Here is a 19,327-nt window from a genome sequence, read left to right as displayed (position 1 = left end):
AGGCTAATCTCTGGGGTCTTATGGGCTTCTGGCTGCTTTGTAGGTTGCTTCCACTGCCATCGTCTGGTTCCTCGTTACAGACTGTGTGTTTGTAAACTAAGCTCACCTGCCGTTAACTAATTTTCGAGTGTTTTAAGGTCTTTGTATCATCTCAATGTAATGATCTTGAAATTAATAAAGCTTTTCTTATCGAAAAAACTAATTTTCGAGGGTGTTCTGGTTGCTGCTAATCCTTGAATTACTGGGATTTGTTGTAAGCTGATCATTTCTACACCATCTGAATGAAATATATGTTACAAAGACATGTTCGCGAAGAAACGTCGTTACCGCCAAATCGTACGTCAAGCCAGCGGTGATAAAGTTTATTCCCACTAATTTCAAGCCTGCGGTGAACAGGGATTACGAAGCAATGGTTATGTTGATTCTGCAGTAGTGCTCAGTCGTTTATGATACAGGATGAGTTGGGTGTAGGTGTTTTCCACGCTTGTTTTTTTAAGCCTGTAACCCAGCAAATCCTTTATATGCTTTCAATATACTCGCTCTGTCCAGGAAAACATGCAACTATGGATTGTGTGCCAAAAAAAAGTTGTTTATGTTTGACCAAGTTTTTAGTGAATAATATTCATATTTATGACTCTAAATTAATTTATTATGAAAATATATTTCATATTTTATCTAATGATATTTATTTGATGTTATAAATATTTATGTATCTATAATAATTGGTCAAACATGATATAATAAAACATAACACTATGCTAGAATTGCTCGACGGATGGAGTAATAAACAGGGCCAAACGTTTGGTGTAAAAAAACATACCTCTTGTCCTTGAGACAGTTGTTGAGTTCTGCGGCCAGGTCCGTGTCATTCAAATCATGTCCACTTAGGTCCCCCTCTTCCCTTGATGCCTCTCTCATTGTTCGTTTTGTCCTTGGCCATCTACTGAAGCACGCCCTTGAGCAACACCTTGATATCCCGCTGGCCTCGAAGGCCTCAGACAGCGACACCATCGCTTGAGAGGCTGAGACAGCGACACCATCAGCCACCGATACCCGCGCTTGGGCAGACAAAGCGCCTCGCGGTTGATGACTTGATGCCGTACCTCGCGTGGAGCTCGGTGACGATGGTGATGGCGCGGGCGCCCAGGGCGTTGATGTCGCAGGCGAGGCTGTCAGGTGACCAAATCCGATGGCCTGGGCGTGCATGCCGTCGCTAGGCCTGGACTTGATGCGGAGCCACGTAGCGGCGGTAGCGCCGCGTCGTAGGCGAGCTCGCACAGCTGCTTCATCCACTCCCGGACGAAGTAGTCCACGGCGCCGTCCTCGGCCTCGGATTGCATGAGGAGGAGAGGTCTTGTCGTCACGCACCTCGGCGACTTCGCCTCCGACGCCGCTGAGCAGACGGTACTCCTCACTCAGGAGCAGCCCATCATTCCTCAAGATGGTCTGGGCTGCCACCTCCATGATCAGGGCAGATCTCTGTATATCTCTCACACGAACGCCCCATGGTAAGGTCTCCGGTTCCGGAAGGCAATGTTGCGCTGGAGCGAGAGAGGAGCCGATAGAGAACGTATATGGGAATATTGCCCAATATACCGATGGGTGCTAGACGAGGAAGTTTAGCTAGGGTCGACCGAATTGTTGATTTTATATGTAGCAGCCCTTTTCTCTATGAACAGCAAAGATGACTAGACTAATCTATCATCCACAAATTAAATCCCGGGTAGTTCGTAGGCCTCGAGAGTCGTCTTAGTAAATTTTATAAGCTTTCGTGCACCATGCATATACTGGTTAACGCTAACAGACATACAAGCAGTCAATCATATAACATACTCCTAGCTTAATAATACAGTAATATATACATGGCCGGCTCGCTCGAGTAGATTTTTTCTTGTTTTAATTTGGGCCCACAACGACCTGCTCCATGAATGAATTAAACCCATTTGCAGCCGTGACAATCCAACATATATACAGCTGTTCTGGCCGGATTCCCGCGCCAAAACACGCGATGCCATATATATGGGCTTGTTAGGCGCTCTGATCTATATGTATATACGTTAGCAAATGGTTTTATACTACATCTTGCTTGGAGAAGATCTATATATGATGAAGGACGATTTTAATATGTATGCACGCTTGACGCCTCTAAGGACGACAAATTTATTTTTCTTTAATTTACCTAAAGCAGGTCAGATGGAGCTTTCATTCACTAAATTAAGTTTCCATTTGAACAACTACTAGACACGCTACAACCAAACCGAGGATAACTATTCAAATTATAGTCTTTACTTTATGCATATGATGTCAGGATTGGTAAGAAAAATTTTCAGAGATGGTTCAACTCCGTGCTGCATGCAAACAAGCTATTTAGAACATGAGAAGCGTTGGATCCATGTTCGAATGAAAGGAGTTAACTAGTAGGGATTGAATGGGCAACACTTGCAACCAAATCAACAAACTTACCTGCCTGGCCGGTTTCAGGCAGTTCGGGTCGCTTCTGTCGGTCCTCTGAGCAGCTAGGACAGCAGCTTGATGCTTTGCACGTAGCAAATTGCATCTTTGTAAATCACAGTCTCGTGTGCTGTTTGGGTCGCTGGTGTCGGTAATCGTGGGATTACCGTGAGCAGCTAAGGGTGTAACAAACTATGCTTTTGCTTAATGAAAAACATGCCAAGGCACGGTCGTGAAAGAAAAACAACACTTTACACCCAACCACCTCAGACAGTTTCTTAACCACCTCTAGGAGCTGATGTGAGGAGTCCAATGAAAGGCTCTGTGTATTCAAGGGCCTTCAGTGTTCCATCGTCACAGCATCACCCATAAATAACTTTAAATTAAAAAAATTATTATCAGAAAAAATGTGGATCAGGTCGGTCACTACAACTTTGGTATTGACTATATGAACATTCGAGGTCGTTTAGAAATTCTAAAATTTGAATTTCAAAATATATAAACTTACGATACATATTTGGTACTTTAAACGACTTTAAATAGAAAAAATTTTAACTATAAAGTTGCAGATTGTATTGAGAACTACAACTTTAGTATAAACCATGTCAACTCTGAGTTGGTTTGAAAATTTTAAATTTCAAAATTCGTGAACTTAAAAAAATATTTTGGGACTATAAATAGTTTGAAATATAAAAACTTTTCAACTACAAAGTGTTAGATCGCTCGAGAACTACAATTTTGATATAAAGTTCGTCTGCATCCTATTTTATATGGAAAAGTTATGTGGAAGCAACTATTTATACATACAGGTATCTTAAGATGTCCTCCTCTAGAAATCGATTCTAGAAGACGAACGCTTAGAATGGTCATCTCCGTTTATAGCATTTTCAGAGATGGACATGTTAAGGTGCCCGTCTCTGAAATCGATTAGAGACGGGTGTTCTAAGGCGGCCGCCTCTGTTAATCATGATTTGTAGAGGCGGTCGCCTTGGAATGCCCGCCTCTATAAATGATTTTTGGAGATAGGTATTTTCCTCAAGGTCCCCTAATCATTTGCGGACGGAGGTGATCGCTTGGTGTGCCTCCCTCTCTTAATCAAAGAGGTTGTTCCCTAAAATCATTTTTCTAGTAGTGGAGTTGTCGAGCTCCCCTATCCTCTCCCTCTTGGCCTTCCTTGTTCTATGCCTTGCGAAGGAGATGATCACCTAGTGCAGTGGCGGTTGTTTCCCTCAATTGCCTGCGACTTGTGTCGCCGCCATGGATTTGAGCTGCTTTTGTCACCTCGAGGAGGGCCCCTGGCCGAGATTGCCATGGCTGCCTCCACCTTCCACGGTTCCACCATCTCCCTCACGAGCTTCGCTTGAGAAGGGCGAGTTAACAAGCACCGTACAAGCTTTGGCCTCAGGCAGAGCCGTTCCACGTGGCCATGAGGAGCTGAGTTGTTCCTTTATACTATGATGGGCTAATAAATAATTTTCCATAATTTGGAAAACAGTCATAAAAAGTGCAAAAAAAAAAAACCGGGAGAAGCTAGGTATTGAGATTATTTGCGTGCCGCCCCGCGGCCTCCACCGGTCGACGACCTCACGCGCTGTGTACCAGTCGCGCTGCCTGGAGACCGCCCTCGCCTCCACGGCTCCTCTGCTCTTCGCCCAGGTGAATGCCGCCAGATGCATGCTACATATGTGGCTTGCTGGCATCGCTGGATGTGTCGTACGATGGGTTCTTGGCAAACTTGCTGGCCGCTGGGTCGATGCTTTCTTTAACGCGTTGGCTCGGCTTGACCCGGGTTCCCGGTTCATGCGCCTTGGTTTCTCCGCTCTCCTTTCTTCCTCCGATCCCTCATGCTGCATTCCACGTCTTTTGGTGCCTTAGTTTATTTTAAATTTTGCCGCCGCCGACTTGGGTGGAGAATTGGAGATAGAGCCAACACGGTCTCTCATGAATCACTAGCTTCAAGGTGAAAGCGGGCGATGGTAGAGGTGCGTACGGACCTCGGTGCGCTTCCATTTCTGCATGTCCACCCCTGCACCATCGATGGCCCCTCCCTCCATGCTCTGCTCAGGCCCATCGTGATACCCTCTGCATCCAGCACCATCCAACCAAGGTATAGTCTCCCGGACTCTCTCTACGTACGTGTGTGTGAGATATAGATAGATTTCCCCATGCTGATTTGGTTGATTGGATGTAATGAACTGGATTGGAGAAAGTTATACAAACAAGAACAATGGTGTGTTTCTGTTTGCTTCATCGTGGAAATCAAGGGGAGGATGTCTAGTGGGGGCGCTGGGTGCTGCTTGCTCTGATTTGGGAGATTCAGAGTACATCAGTACTTTGGCAGATGGGATGGGGAATTAGGAGCAGCTGCTTCGAATGAGAGGATGCAGACAGGTTTGCTTTCCTTGAGGACGAAGGGGCTGCTGGTGTGCTTGGTGGCAAAGAAGAACGAAGCAACTACAGGTGTCTTCCATGCCGTGCTGTGGTCCGTAGGTCTGGCAGATTTTGAGGCCTGTCCTCGGTGTTGGGTGCTTGACCCGAACCAAGACTGGGGCAGCCACGGGGGCACTTGCTCGGCCGGAACTTTTCAGGTCGGGAACTCCCTGTGCCTTGACCGAGCCCGCCAGAGCCCCCGGGCGAGGGCGAATGCGGCCTGAACAGGGGACCTAGCCCCCCCTTAGCTCAGTTCTTTGTGTTGAGTTATGATCCAAATTCAGTTATATACCAGATAAAGGCTAACTTCTGTCGGAGCGAAGCGAGGCCCGTCGCCATTTCAACATGCATGATGCAAAGTCTGTGAGTACTCCTATTGCTCCTCATTTTTAATTATCAGCTTTATAATATGCTAGTACGGATGAGGATTTTGGGTACATGTCAAGAGTTTCATATTCTAGTGCGGTTGGTTCTTTGATGTATGCCATGATTTGCTCTCTTCCTGATTTATCATATGCTATGAGTTTGGTTAGTAGATACATGGCTAATCCTGATAAAGAACATTGGAAGGCTGTTCAGTGGATTTTCAGGTACCTTCATGGCACAACTAATGCTTATTTGAAGTTTGGCAAGACTGGTAAGGGACTCACTGGCTACGTGGATTCAGATTTTGTTGCCGATTTGGATAAGAGGAGATCTCTCACAGGTTATGTATTCACTATTGGTGGTTGTGCTATGAGTTGGAGGACAACATTGCAGCCCGTTGTTTCCCTGTCTACCACTGAAGCAGAATACATGGATGTTGCTGAAGCTTGTAAAGAATCAGTTTGGTTGAAAGGTTTGTTTGCTGAGATTTATGGAGATGATTCTTGCATTAATTTTTTTTGTGATAGTCAAAGTGTTATGTCTCACTAAAGATCGGATGTTCCATAAGAGAACGAAGCACATTGTTGTCGCGCAAGGTAAGCTAAAGGTATGCAAGATAAGCACACATGATAATCCTGCTGATATGTTGACAAAGCCAGTTCTTGTTGTTAAGTTTGAGCTTTGCTCAAGCTTAGTTGGTATAACTGTTTAGCTCAAGAGGCTATTTAGCACCAGAAGTATTTCTTTGTTGTTTCAGGGTGAAGGTTCGTTTTATGCTACAAGAAGGAATTTGTCTCAAGGTGGAGTTTTGTTGAGTTGTGATCCAAATTCAGTTATGTACAAGATAAAGGCTAACTTCTGTCGGAGCGAAGCGAGGCCCGTCGCCGGAAGGCTACCTCCTGTAAGCCATTGTCTTGGGATAAGAAAAGTTGTAAATCCCCGACGTTTGTAACCTCACCCAATATAGTGAAGATTTGTTGGCTGGTGTCCGTGGTTTTTTTCTTCTTCCTTGGGAGGGTTTTCCACGTTAAAATCTCGTGTCCCCTGTGTTTGATCTACTGTTCTTCGTCGTTTATATTGCCTATCATTTCTAACACCTTGACACCAGGATTTCCACATGATCAAGTGGGCCATCTGCGGCCTACCGAGCCATCCCTTGTTTGCCAGAGGGTGCGCTCGGTGGGTGTACCCCGAGCCTCCGGTTGATTTGTAGAATCAATCGCTGGGTTAACCGAACTGTCATGCCCGTTTGAGGGTTTAACATACCTCTATGTTAGCCTCTTGTCAGCTATCGTGTGAGCAAAAGAAAACTTTCACCCGCTTATCAACTTTTGGCTACATACATATGTGTCATTTTTTTTATTTTTTTAACCTTCTTTGTTTCGTGAACCATGTACTCCATTTTTACTTTTCTTTTAATATATTCCAGTAGGGGTCAAACCCCCCCCCCCCTCCCCACCCCGTCTTTTTCTTAAAAAAAAGGGTTCAGCCATTGTAGTACCCGTTATATGCTGAGGTGACAATGGCGACCAAACACAAATGTTATTATGCACAATATTCTCATGTTTTCTTTTGTCAATGTTTAGCTACTTATTGATAACTCTAAATTTTTTTAGCTACTTGAATGTGGCATGTATTGTTCCTCATGAATATAATTTGTCTATGCCAACAATACATGAGGGTACATTTGACTAGGAAGAAGGACAAATGCAAAGACAATGACTTCAATGGTGTAGCTTAATTTGGAATTGTCAATTTTTTCCTTGGCAAAAATTGAGAAGGGATTTTTCTCAAAGGGTGCCTACAAAATATTAGAGTTCGAAGCTCACTATCTACAAATAAAATTATGTTCAGTGAATGATGCTTTGGATCTTAAATACCACTTTTTATTGATTAGTAAGCTCGTAGCTCCAGGAGTACATAAACTCTTATAACAAAGGAAAACAAAAATCAGTCCACCATGTATCTGTTCCTGTTCTATACATCAGGATTTGCAGGGTTCATCAGGGCAGTCCCAATGGTGCATTGATGATGGTTTCTATCCTCATTAAATGACTTGCCACGTAGGTAAAACGCTGACATGGCAACGTAATTAATGAAGAAAGAGAGCAAAAATCTTAGAAATGGTTTTCTCAGGGCAGTCCCAATGGTGCATTGATGATGGTTTCTATCCTCATTAAATGACTTGCCACGTAGGCAAAACGCTGATGTGGCAACGTAATTAATGAAGAAAGAGAGCAAAAATCATAGAAATGGTTTCTTCATAAAGAAACCAGGTCTACTCTTGACCCAATGCACTAAGAAACCATGAAATCGCTATTGGGGAGAAACCACCAGTTTCTAGGGAGCTCGTGTCGCACTCCCATTGCAGAAAAAGATAGAGTTGGGAGAGAGAAAGAGAAAATAGTTATTACTCATAGAAACCATGGGTTGAAAAGTAGTACTTTTTTGATACGGTATCCTATGTTATAGAAACTACTAATTTCTTTCATTGGGACTGCCCTCATGAAGAAATCAGGTCTTCTCTTGACCCAATGCACCAAGAAACCATGAAATCGCCATTGGGGAGAAACCACCAGTTTCTAGGGGGCTCGTGCCGCACTCCCATTGGAGGAAGAAGATAGAGTTGGGAGAGAGAAAGAGAAAATAATTATTACTCATAGAAACCATGGGTTGGAAAACAGTACTTTTTTGGTGCGGTATCCTATGTTATAGAAACTACTAGTTTCTTTCATTGGGACTGCCCTCATATACGTGTTTATCTATTGGGTCCCTGGTTTCACGGTTGAATGGTTACCATAAGGGCAGTCCCAATGAAAGAAACTAGTAGTTTCTATAATATAGGATACCGCACCAAAAAAGTACTGCTTTCCAACCCATGGTTTCTATGAGTAATAACTATTTTCTCTTTCTCTCTCCCAACTCTATCTTTTCCTCCAATGAAAGTGCGACACGAGCTCCCTAGAAACTGGTGGTTTCTCCCCAATGGCGATTTCATGGTTTCTTAATGCATTGGGTCAAGAGTAGACCTAGTTTCTTCATGAAGAAACCATTTCTATGATTTTTGCTCTCTTTCTTCATTCATTACGTTGCCATGTCAGCATTTTGCCTACGTGACAAGTCATTTAATGAGGATAGAAACCATCATTAATGCACCATTGGGACTGCCCTAATAACCTGAATTCCCAGAGATGCTTAATAAAGACAATTGCTCTCATCAATATTTGCCTATTTCGATGGTTAGATTAACAAATAGTCACATAAGTATTTTGTGTGAATATCTACATTTTCTGAATCGAGGTACAACTGGAGGATAACAGCATGATGGTGCGGCATTTCCTACTTTTAACATGGTTCACCAGTTGAAGTTAGAATACCCCTCAGCTGACATGTGGAACAGGTATGAACATGCTGCACCAACCATAGATTTTGAACTCAAGGTCAACCATACCATTGCGTTGTAGACACCATTGTTGTTCTTTCCGGCATGGGATTGATGATTCTATATGATAGCATCAACTGGATAAATCACCCCTCTATACATGATTTGTGCACAGAATGGCTAAAGGTTGTGAAGGAACTTTTTAATCCAACTATTGACTTATGATAGAAATTTCAGGAGTTTTTTAATTTCTACAGTACTACAACTATCTTAAGTGTATCATAGACAAGATGTGATAGAATAGAAAGTCGTAATGAACATGGTTATTATGGTATGAAATTGGTTGTTTTATTGTCACATCAAAACTTGAAATATGTGCTAATTGTTCAGGCATCATGAAGACTCGTGAACGGAATGCTGTGAACATCACGCTCAAAGCATCATTTTTTTTGTGGTTGTACAACATACATTCAAACATAAATTGTCACTGTAATTTTTTTTTTTTTGTTACCGATACAACACAAGGGCATAATCTATAGAGAGAAGATTAAACAAGGATTGTACAGTATCCTCCTAAACGCGGGCCACGGGCTCTTCGTGTGCCATGTCCTGCACGACTATCCATATCCTACGATGCCACGTGCTCCGACATGCGCCCGAGCTCCTGCTCGCATGGCCAAATCAACAGAAGGCCGACTCAAACGGAAATAAAACAAAGATACATGCACAGAAATCAATTACATGCAATCGATCACATGTATTTCACTACAACTTGGAACTGACTGGACTTGGAGCTTTGTCCAGTGCTCGGTTTAGTGATGAGTTGTTCATATTACCCGTGAGCTCTACCTCTTTGAGATTTGGCAAGTGCTCAAACCCGGCAATGCTCCTCTCCACCTCAGTGAAATTCACTTTTAATGTCTCGAGCTTTGTCATGGATCCTTCCTCAAACAGGAAAATTTTCGACAGTGAGGTCTCATCACAGGTCACCCTCAGGCTGCTGAGCACAGGGAAGGTGTAGGTACTGCGTGCAACTATCTCATCGGAGTTGTAGCACCTCCGTTCCATCCAAATGCTCTTCAGGTTGGGCAACTTATACAGGACACTAAAAAGTTGGTCTCCAACAAGCCTTGCACGCATGATCTGAAACTCGACAAGGTATGTCAGTAATTCAACCCAAGGGAGCAACCTTTGGAGAACACCTTCGATCCTAAGGGACCGGAGGAGCCGTGGCGGTGTGTGGAGTTTATCTAGGAATGACATCTTTCCATTATATATGAATCTCTAAATTTGATATGTCAAGACTTCGGAAGGAGTAGAGCTTACTCAAGGAGTCAGCAATCTCTTGGAAAACCTCGCTATTATCATCACGGCAGTCGATGTACATGCTTAAACTTTGAAGTTGTTGTAATTCGCCTAGCTCTCGGGCAATCTGGACTTCATTTTTGAGAACTGCTACATTCACCTCACATAGCGCCTTCATCTTCTCAAGACCCCGTGGCAGACTCCACATAATATACCATTCAGTCCTGTGTCTGAACTCTATGCGCTCAAGTTTTTCCAGATTGGTCACCGCTTCTGGTAGGTCGGGCAGGAACGTCCCACGTGTATCAAGTGTCTGCAAGTGCTCTAGCTTCGCAATCTGAGGTGGCACCTCGCTGATACCTGTACCCTTCAAGCTCAAGAACTTGAGAAGGTACAACCTGCAGATATATCTCATATGCTCATTCGTTAGGCCCTCGCAATCTTCCAGGTCAAGTACCCTCAGCAAGGTTAACCTATGTAGGTGATCCAGCAGCTTGTGCCCAATTAGCTGAAACAAGCTCAATGATCGAATATGCTCCACATCCATCCCCTCAATTCCATGCCCCACCTTCTTCTTCTTGGGCTGCTTTGTACCGAGGGCCTTCCTGTCATCCCCATGGATCGAGAGGCGCCGAATCCTGTCATATGACATCCCTGCATACTGCCCTCCTAGCAGGTTGACAGAGTTACACTCGAGGGACTTGCACACCATGACCTCAAGGAGCATGTCATGCACTCGACATGACTCCACCTTCCCATCAAAGCCAAAGCGTGGTTCAACCATGTTCCTGCTCACCAGTTCGTAGGATTCTGCAACCTCCATTAGGGTCAAGCCCCGCTTCTCTGGGACCGATCCTTCGGCGATCCATCTACCTAGGAGCCGGTCCTTGTTGATCTCATAATCCTCAGGAAAAATGCTAAGGTACATCATGCAACTCTTGAGCTCATAAGGCAAGTGATTGTAGCTGAGGGTGACTATATGCCTCATACCCTCAAGGGTAGGGTTGCTCTCCATCTGTGAACCAATGGATCTGCAAATTGTTTCCCACTTTTCTTTGCTTCCCGATGACTTATAGCCTGCCAGAACGTTGGCGATGCTAACAATGGCCAATGGCAGCCCACAACATTTTTTCAAAATATTGTCCATCACATCTTCAAGCTCCTGGGGGAACTCGGCATCCTCGGAGCCAATGGCATCTTTATCCTCAGCAGGCAAGTCTTCATATGGCACCATAAGAATGTCCTTGTTGTTATGAACCGCCATGACGATTGTGGTCCCACCAGACGTGCCAACAAATGTGTTGACACAAAAATGTGACGATGTGATCAACACACTGTAAGCCGGAACATCTGAGTGGAACGAGACCAGAGATCTGCTTGGCTTCAACACAGAACCAGCCAATTCTGAAAACCCAACGACGTGGTAGTTAATTTGACCTGCAATTGACAAGGAGAGAAAATCTTATCAGTAATTTAAGGTGGAACATATCGATGTTGCACCAAACAGTTCCAAATATACAGCTAGATAGCCGATTAAATGAGGCTATCGACTAAATAGTCGATATCGTCCATGAAGTAAAGAACTTTAAATAAAGAATTATCGGCTAATATTAAACGATAATGATATGAATCAAAATAACTGATACTCATGTAACATCAAAAAGCATTATTGGCTAAATAGAATATGACCAATATAAAGCGTCGAGCCGATAAGTTTGATGAAAAAAGAATGACATGCGAACAAATCGACTGTCTAATATAAATGAATCTACAAACAGTTGGAATCTAATCTATTATTATCAACAGTGAGGTTCGATCGAATCGATGCAGCTATGATAATGATAACAAACTAAAGTCAAAGGATCTATAAAACCATCTATATGTTGACAGATTTATGAAAACATGCTATATGTGTGAGAGTATAGGCAAGTCGGCTAAAATAGCCGATGCAGTCATAGCAAACAAACAGAGCACGTATCTTGATCATGAATAAGACCACTAATCAATAATTTCTAATCTAAAGTCTTACCAGTGAGATTCGACCGGATCGATGCAGCTATGATAGTGTCATTAGATTAGATCTCATTAACTAGTGAGTTTCTTCAAGATTGAAATATGTCTTTGGATGCATACTATGTTTGACTGGAATAGAGATAAAACAACCGATCTAGCGGAATTAAGCCATCAATTATAAGATTTGAAGCATGACCAGATCAAAGGACGACCAATTAAGATGATATGATGCCGATGTATCTCTATCTCAATCGGGTGATTTTGTTATAATTAATAAAATATTAATTATAGCAAGATCGATAATTAGTGAATCAACAAAAAATAACAAGGAAAATCTTACTAATCTTAGCATATTCGATAACCGGTGATATTGTATTAAACAACAAGTTATTTAACACAAGATCTATAACATTGATCTATATTATGATTCGTAAGAGATCAATCAACTGATGCAACCTTACAAACTATAATACAGATCGGTAACTAACTTATATTATGGCTCATAAAAGATCAATCAGCTGATACAGCTTTACAAACACAATACAAGTCGTGACGGTACTCACAAGCAAGCTGAAGGTCGATGCAGCACTAGTTTGCTGAAGAACTCGTCGAGATCTACAGTACTCCTATTCCTAATGTGATGGCGAAAGCCGAAAAGATTATATTGATTGAATGTTCATCTTTTTTACAATATCTAGGGTCTAATATTTATACCCGGAACCTAAACATGAATCCTACTCAAATACGACTTATTATAATTCTTGGAATAAAAGAAAACTTTGTAACTTAATAATAACTTGGACCCCAATTTTTCTTATTTGTAGAGTCCAACACATCTTCCTGGCGCCACTCAAGTATAGCCCTATTGACGTCAGTCTACTTACATTATCCATAAAATAGCCGATTCTGACATCACATCGAAATCAGCTGATACCAATTCACATCTAATCGATTCCATGATAACATAATCCTAGAAGCTTCGAGTTCCCGTGTTCTTCTTTCCAAATTTTGGTGTAACCAGAATCAAACTAGAATATTGCATCTTTTTTATTTGGGATGAAATTTGGAGGAGAATTCAGCATAAAGGCGACTTTGATCTTCCACGACCGAGGCCGTCGGAAGTGCATGAAATAACATAATCTTTATTTCAGATGTTTCACACGTAATTTGAAAATATATACTGTACATGCCAATTTTTAATATAACCCCCTCTCTTTAAAAAAGATAATTAGATTTGGAGATTGCATTTGTTGTTTCGGTGTGTCGTGGGTGCTGCGCTAGAACCGAACGGCCGATAATGCCAAGGTCACGAATAGTGATTGGTAGCGAAAGCTAAGCTCCTCGAGTCCCTCCGGTCTTTTGGACAAGTTTAAATGAAATAAAATTAAAACTGTGATGGTTTTAGAAATGCTTTCAATAATGGAGTCTTAATACTTTTTTTTTCTGTTGTGGACGGTTAGTTTTGTGAAGATATCCCTCGAGTCCTTGGTTTTGACTTTTGAACAGCATGTTTTGGAGTTTTTGGTCTGCTTGCATTGTAACGGGTTTGAGCTGCGGTGCCGGAACTAACAGCTGGCACAATGGAAAACCTACAGTGATCCAATTGCACCATTTCCATTCGGAAAAACTACGTGCTTCCCCAACTTGTATTTTGGCCCGAAGGCTGGATGTGTGTGTTTGGGCCAAGCCCACCTTTGTACCACGTCGGGTGTTTTATGTGGGCCGCCATGACCCTTGAAGAGTACTACGTATTTTTTGGAATGAATTTAGGATGCTAGTAAAAAAGTTCCTGATTCTCAAAAAAAAAGTAAAAGAGTTCCTAATTCATATGAATATTTTTATAAATTTTTAAATATTTTCCATTTTCTTGTGGAACTGAGAACATATTTTACATTAACCTACAATATTTTCTCGCAAAGATGGAACATTATTCTCCTAAATCTAGAACAAATTACATCATAAACCTGCGTTCTAGGTGTGTAAGCCTTCTTTCTTCTTATGTGTTTCAGGCATTATTTTCTTCCCTACTCCTCCCTCTATTCCAAAAAGTAAGGTGCCTCAGTTTTGTCTTAAATTAAATTTCACTAGTATGAACCGAAATCAGAGGGAAAAAATATTAACGTCTATGATCATGCACTCTAAACTTTCACAATTGCTGAAAATTGCTTTGTTGACCCATCCTGAACACAATACACTCCACCACTTCATTAGAGTGTCACCCTCCATACACCCAGGTCGTGGTACCATCATTATACATCCACAATAGGGTCTATTTGGATGTTGCCTGCCAGGCAGCTAACCAGGCAATAATCTAGACTGAAGGATGAGAAAATCATACGTCTGGGAGCACCCGCCATCTGGGCTGTTTGGTTCGCTGCCTCCTCTGGGAGCCGCGGCCAGGCAAGCGCATCCGACCTCAGGCGTTCGAACCTCGAGTCGCTGCCTGGGCTAGGCACGGTTTGCAGGGTACGAACCAAACACACCTAGCTGTGGCTGACAGGTTTTCTAGGGTCTCAAGCAAACATACCCATAGTATGAGCACTTATCAATAATCTTAGACTCTAGGATTGCGCTATCAAAATTTAGAAATTGACAGCTGATGCAAAGGTGAATTTGCATTAGCATGAGACTCGGTGAGGAACTTGGTGAAGACTGATGACAAATGCCCTGGCCTGGCATGCGGATTTTGTAGTGTTCCTTCCATCATCACCATACATTATGGAACCTCGTCTTCGACGGTGGAGTGCCCCCACCTCTTCCGATCCTCCTCCTGAAACCGATCGATGGACAAGTTCGCCACTGCCTTGCTTGCCTACTGGCTAGTGGCTTCATATGCATATTAATTATTGCGTGGATAGGCCACCGTCATGTGTGTTGTCGCATCGTACTGATGTTGCCAAGCTCACAATGCAATAAAATGGAGAGTTTGTCATCGTTCTTCTTTTGTACTGCCGCCGCCCCACCATCGCCTCCAAAATCAGCTGAACTGAGATTGAACTGATGCATGGCTTCTGATGGACTTCCACACGTGATGAGCTACAGTGATCTGATGCTATGTAAGGTAGCTGATGATCTATGGATCGAGATGGTACATTAACGTAGCTTGCTGCGTGGTGCAAGCAGCTACACGTCGTACGTTATATATTTATTTACTCTTAAAAGTCTTTTTTTTGGAAAGCTACCGTCGACAAACACTGGCTTTCCAAAAAAAAAAGGCGATATTTCGGAAAAATTTTTGGAAAGCTACAGTCGAACAATATCGGCGAAATTTCCGAAACATCACCTTTTTAGCTGAAGGCCCGAAAAATTTTATATCGGTCAAAAATTTTTCATCTTCTACTCTAAAATTACCCCAAACCACACTAAAATAACCCTCCATATCCTCTCGTCTTATCAATAGTTTTCTCACTCACACATTCGACGATGGCACTAGCATATGCACACAGCTCGCCCACCATCAGACCATTGTATTACCACTGGTGATATATTGTGTTATTTCGTCGATAGTTATATAAATTTACGATGTATGATGGTTGAGAGAGTTTTCTAGTGAAATGATGCTAAAATTTTTAAAAAATCAATTTCAATTTATTTAAATTTGACCTGATATTTCTGAAATTTTATATTTATCACCGGGACCGATTTTTTTTTTCCTACCGATAAAAAGGGCGGCATGCAGTCGCTGTAACTGTAACCACGGCGGCCACTCACCACTTGTGAGTTGTGAGTGAGATGGAAGAGTTAATTCGACAAGATGGATCGGAGTAGAAACTAGCAACATGTATATGTATACATACATGTAAGCTGAAATACTGTTTCGGCTGATTTGTTGTAAAAGAAAAACACGATTCCGACTGAAAAAACAAGCTAAAAAGATGGATTATAAGAGAAACGAACAGGGTCTATATATATACAATAATCAATGCACTTAATTAGATTCCGAGAGACACGCCATAATCTTCCCTGAGTATTTTATGGGAGCCGTTGTAGGAAACTGTAAATAAACAGTGTATACATTAATACTAGCAAATTAAATCGCTACTATAAATGACATGATGCAATGTGGAAAACAAAATCTAAATGTGAACTGCGGCCTCAATTATTGGGTTACTACTATATGTACTGGATGATAAGTCACTGATCACCAGCAAACGATCCAATTACCATTTACCACTTTTTCTCCCCCCCCCCCCCCCCCCCTCCCCCCCCCCCCCCCCTCCCCCCCCCCCCCCCCCCCCCCCTATCTCTAGATATCTCTCGCAAATCTTTACACACTACGTGCTATAATTTTTTTAAGAAAAATAATAAATCAAATTACTTTGATGACGATGATTATAGTCTGCTAAATTTCTATTTTTGCGAGTGTCTATACAATTTATCACTTTTTCTATAACATCTGAAGAGTCTCTACATGGTGCCCTCAAAATGGGCCTATATTTAGTGATACCAACATTTGATCAATTCTCTGTTTGGACTGGAGCAGCAGCGCAATTCTCTGCTTTCGTCATGATCTATGTAGCCTCTCTAGGTAATATCGAAAAGGTCAAAGCCTTTATGCTTTCATCCTAGAAAATATAGCTATGTTTAGCGTTTCTAAGGCATATTCAGGAGTATGGTAAAATAGCAAATACGTATGCCCATCATTGAACATGTCCCTACATGCGCCGCCCACGGTCAATGTATAGCAGCAATGCCTGCCTTGCATGTCTTAGTACAAATTCGATGCAAATGTGCATCCTGCAATTAATTAATTTCCACTAATCACACACACAAATCAAGCAGGGGGGTAATTTAGTCTAGTTCGCGGTTTCAAGCTTCCCTAGGAACCATACATACTCTCTCCGTCCCTTAAGAAATTAAATTTTAAAGTTATCTTAAATCAAACTTTTTAAAGTTTAACCGAATTTAGTTAAATGAGCTCTAAGATTTGTGACACCAAATTAGTGTCATTAGATACACCATATACTATATTTCATAATATGGTCATTTAGTGTCACAAATATATATACTTTTTTATATAACTTCGGTTAAACATTAAAAAGTTTGAGTTAATACAACTATAGAAATTGATTTATTCGAGAACGGAGGGTTTTATTCTGGGATAAAATTTGAGTGCTAATAAATGTAGTTATATTATGTATCGGAGGGAGTAGTTTATTTTACTGCGTAGATCCATTGAGAGAAAGGGTACTAGTAGAATACATGTCCTGTTGTTTTCTTATTGAATTAATCAAAGTTATATAGAATAAGTCTGACTTATGACAGAATCAATCTGGCCTATAATTTGAAGCAGAGGAAATAATATTATGCGTGCTTAAAAAAACAAACCAGGGGTCTCTGGTTTGATTGCACGGTAGCCAATCTCTTCGGCCCGTTCAGTATAAGCAGATCAAGTACTCAAACCGTCCGCCCAAAAGGAAAATGGCAATGTAAAAGCTAGCCTGTCCAATCCAGGTAAAGTATATATTGAGTTTGGGTCCAAAAAAAGATCCAACCCAAGCACTTGCACATGTTCAGAAATTAATTTAATACCACACTGCGTATCAACAACCAAAAAGAACCAGCAGCCAAAGAGTATATACATGCATGCAAAGGTTGTGTTTGGGTCGAGGAATTGGGTGGTCCATCATGTGGTATACGAGGAATAGAGTCGCTCCACCAAATTTGAGAAATAAACTTTGCATCATCTCATTTAGGGTGGAGTGGCTCGTACACCAAACACCCTAAACAGCTTATAATAAATAATAAAGAACGGATGGATTAGAACTAGTGTTCGAACAGAAAACCCTCGCCCCCGCGTCGCCCCCCTCTGACAGCTCGGGTGGAAACTCAACCCCGGCCGCCGGGCCCCTCTCCCTCCTTCCCTCCACCTCGCCGTCACCGGAGCATGCCTCCAGGAGCCGGTGGGTGCAAGGATGGAGGCGGCGAGGCTCCTTACCATCTCCCATCTCCTCATGACGACCCTCACAGAGCTTCATAGTGGTGGCGGCCAACTCCTCCAGAGGCTGCTTCGGTGGGGCTCCAGCTAGATCCGGCGGTATGGTGTCCGGATTCGGTTGCCCGATGGCTGGATCTGGCTAGCCGGTGCTTGGGCGACCGTGGGCTAGCGCGACACTGGCGATCGGACTCAACTCTGGTGGTCTTGTCGACGACTGGTCCAGGGCTGCGGCGTCCGTGCGGTTGGGCCCCGCGATGGCCTCGTGCATTGACCCTCCGGCTGCGTGCGTCATGTGGCAGAACCGCCTAAAATAATACGTTTTCGGAGGGGCTCGTCTTCCACTAGACACTAAGCACCTCAAAAGTGAGCTACATCGAACAATTCCGTCGAGCACACCCCTAGGGAGAACTTGAAACAATCCATGTTTTACATCTAGAATCCAATAATAAGTACGAGCTTACAATACTTAATCCATTTCATACAACAAGAGTTCTTAGAAATTATTTATTACAATACTAGAGTTTAGAGTGCATTAATTAAATAGCAGAATAAAAATAAACATCTAATGGAAACGATATAAGGATACATCTATGCCCACTAGAAGAATCCTTCACACAAGAGCTACTCCTCAAGCTGCACCTGCAACAGGGGTAAATAAACCCTGAGTACACCATGTGCTCGCAAGACTTACCCGACTAGTGGGAATAGTTTCCCGACTCTAAGGAGTATGATAGGCAATGTGGGTTTGTTTTTTGTCTTTTTATTTACGAAAATCATTACTAATAGTTCATCCTTATAAGCCGATTTTATTAGCAGTCATGATTACTTCATTAGTTAACCATTCTAGGTAAGCACTTGTTCTACTTCCAAGCAAGGGTTGAGCAATCAGAACCATTTCACCATCTTTCATCTTCCAGTTCTTACTACGGAGCTACACCATAGCCAAGTCGTACCGTCTCACGAAAACGGCGATTCACAAACCAATGTATCCCAGTTGGGTACCCAAAACACACGCCCCTGTTTGTACCCGAGGTACAAACAAGACCAACCCATCTCACTCCTGTCACAGGGTCTAGGTCTCCATCCAAACTTGGACTCCAAGCCCCCGCACTTAAGACCCGATCTCAGTATGGTGCTTAGACCTCCACCTTTCCTTGCCTCCAATCAGTCGGTCCGAAAAGAGCCAGAACCCACTACAAGAGCGTAATGAGCCTTCCTGCTCCCATAAGCAAGTATGTGCTCAGGATAATAAGTCTGTGACCTGACTACCATCCACAACAACGGACGATCCTTAATCGACTTGAATAGGGGAAAACAGTGTACCCAAGCTAAGCCCCATTGGCTACGGGACACAACATGTTACACCCACCAATACCCATACCATATCACTGTCCTGTCTCCATTTTTTCTTTCATCATTTTATTATGAGAGTAATTATAATC

The 19,327-nt window shown here is 42.5% G+C and overlaps 1 protein-coding gene across 1 annotated transcript; it reads right to left on the bottom strand.

The window, feature by feature from the left end:
• Positions 1 to 9,394: 9,394 nt before the first annotated feature.
• Positions 9,395 to 11,081, bottom strand: LOC136548064 (disease resistance protein Pik-2-like). The gene is made up of 2 exons (XM_066539710.1): positions 9,984 to 11,081; positions 9,395 to 9,772 (listed from the first exon to the last, which is right to left on the bottom strand). Exons 1-2 carry the CDS (start codon positions 11,079 to 11,081, stop codon positions 9,395 to 9,397), a joined length of 1,476 nt encoding a protein of 491 aa, XP_066395807.1.
• Positions 11,082 to 19,327: the final 8,246 nt, after the last annotated feature.

Source organism: Miscanthus floridulus, chromosome 4, assembly GCF_019320115.1.
Source record: "Miscanthus floridulus cultivar M001 chromosome 4, ASM1932011v1, whole genome shotgun sequence".
Taxonomy (NCBI): domain Eukaryota; kingdom Viridiplantae; phylum Streptophyta; class Magnoliopsida; order Poales; family Poaceae; genus Miscanthus; species Miscanthus floridulus.
The sequence above is the reverse complement of the archived record's forward strand: the minus strand, read 5'-3'. Positions and strand labels throughout refer to the sequence as shown.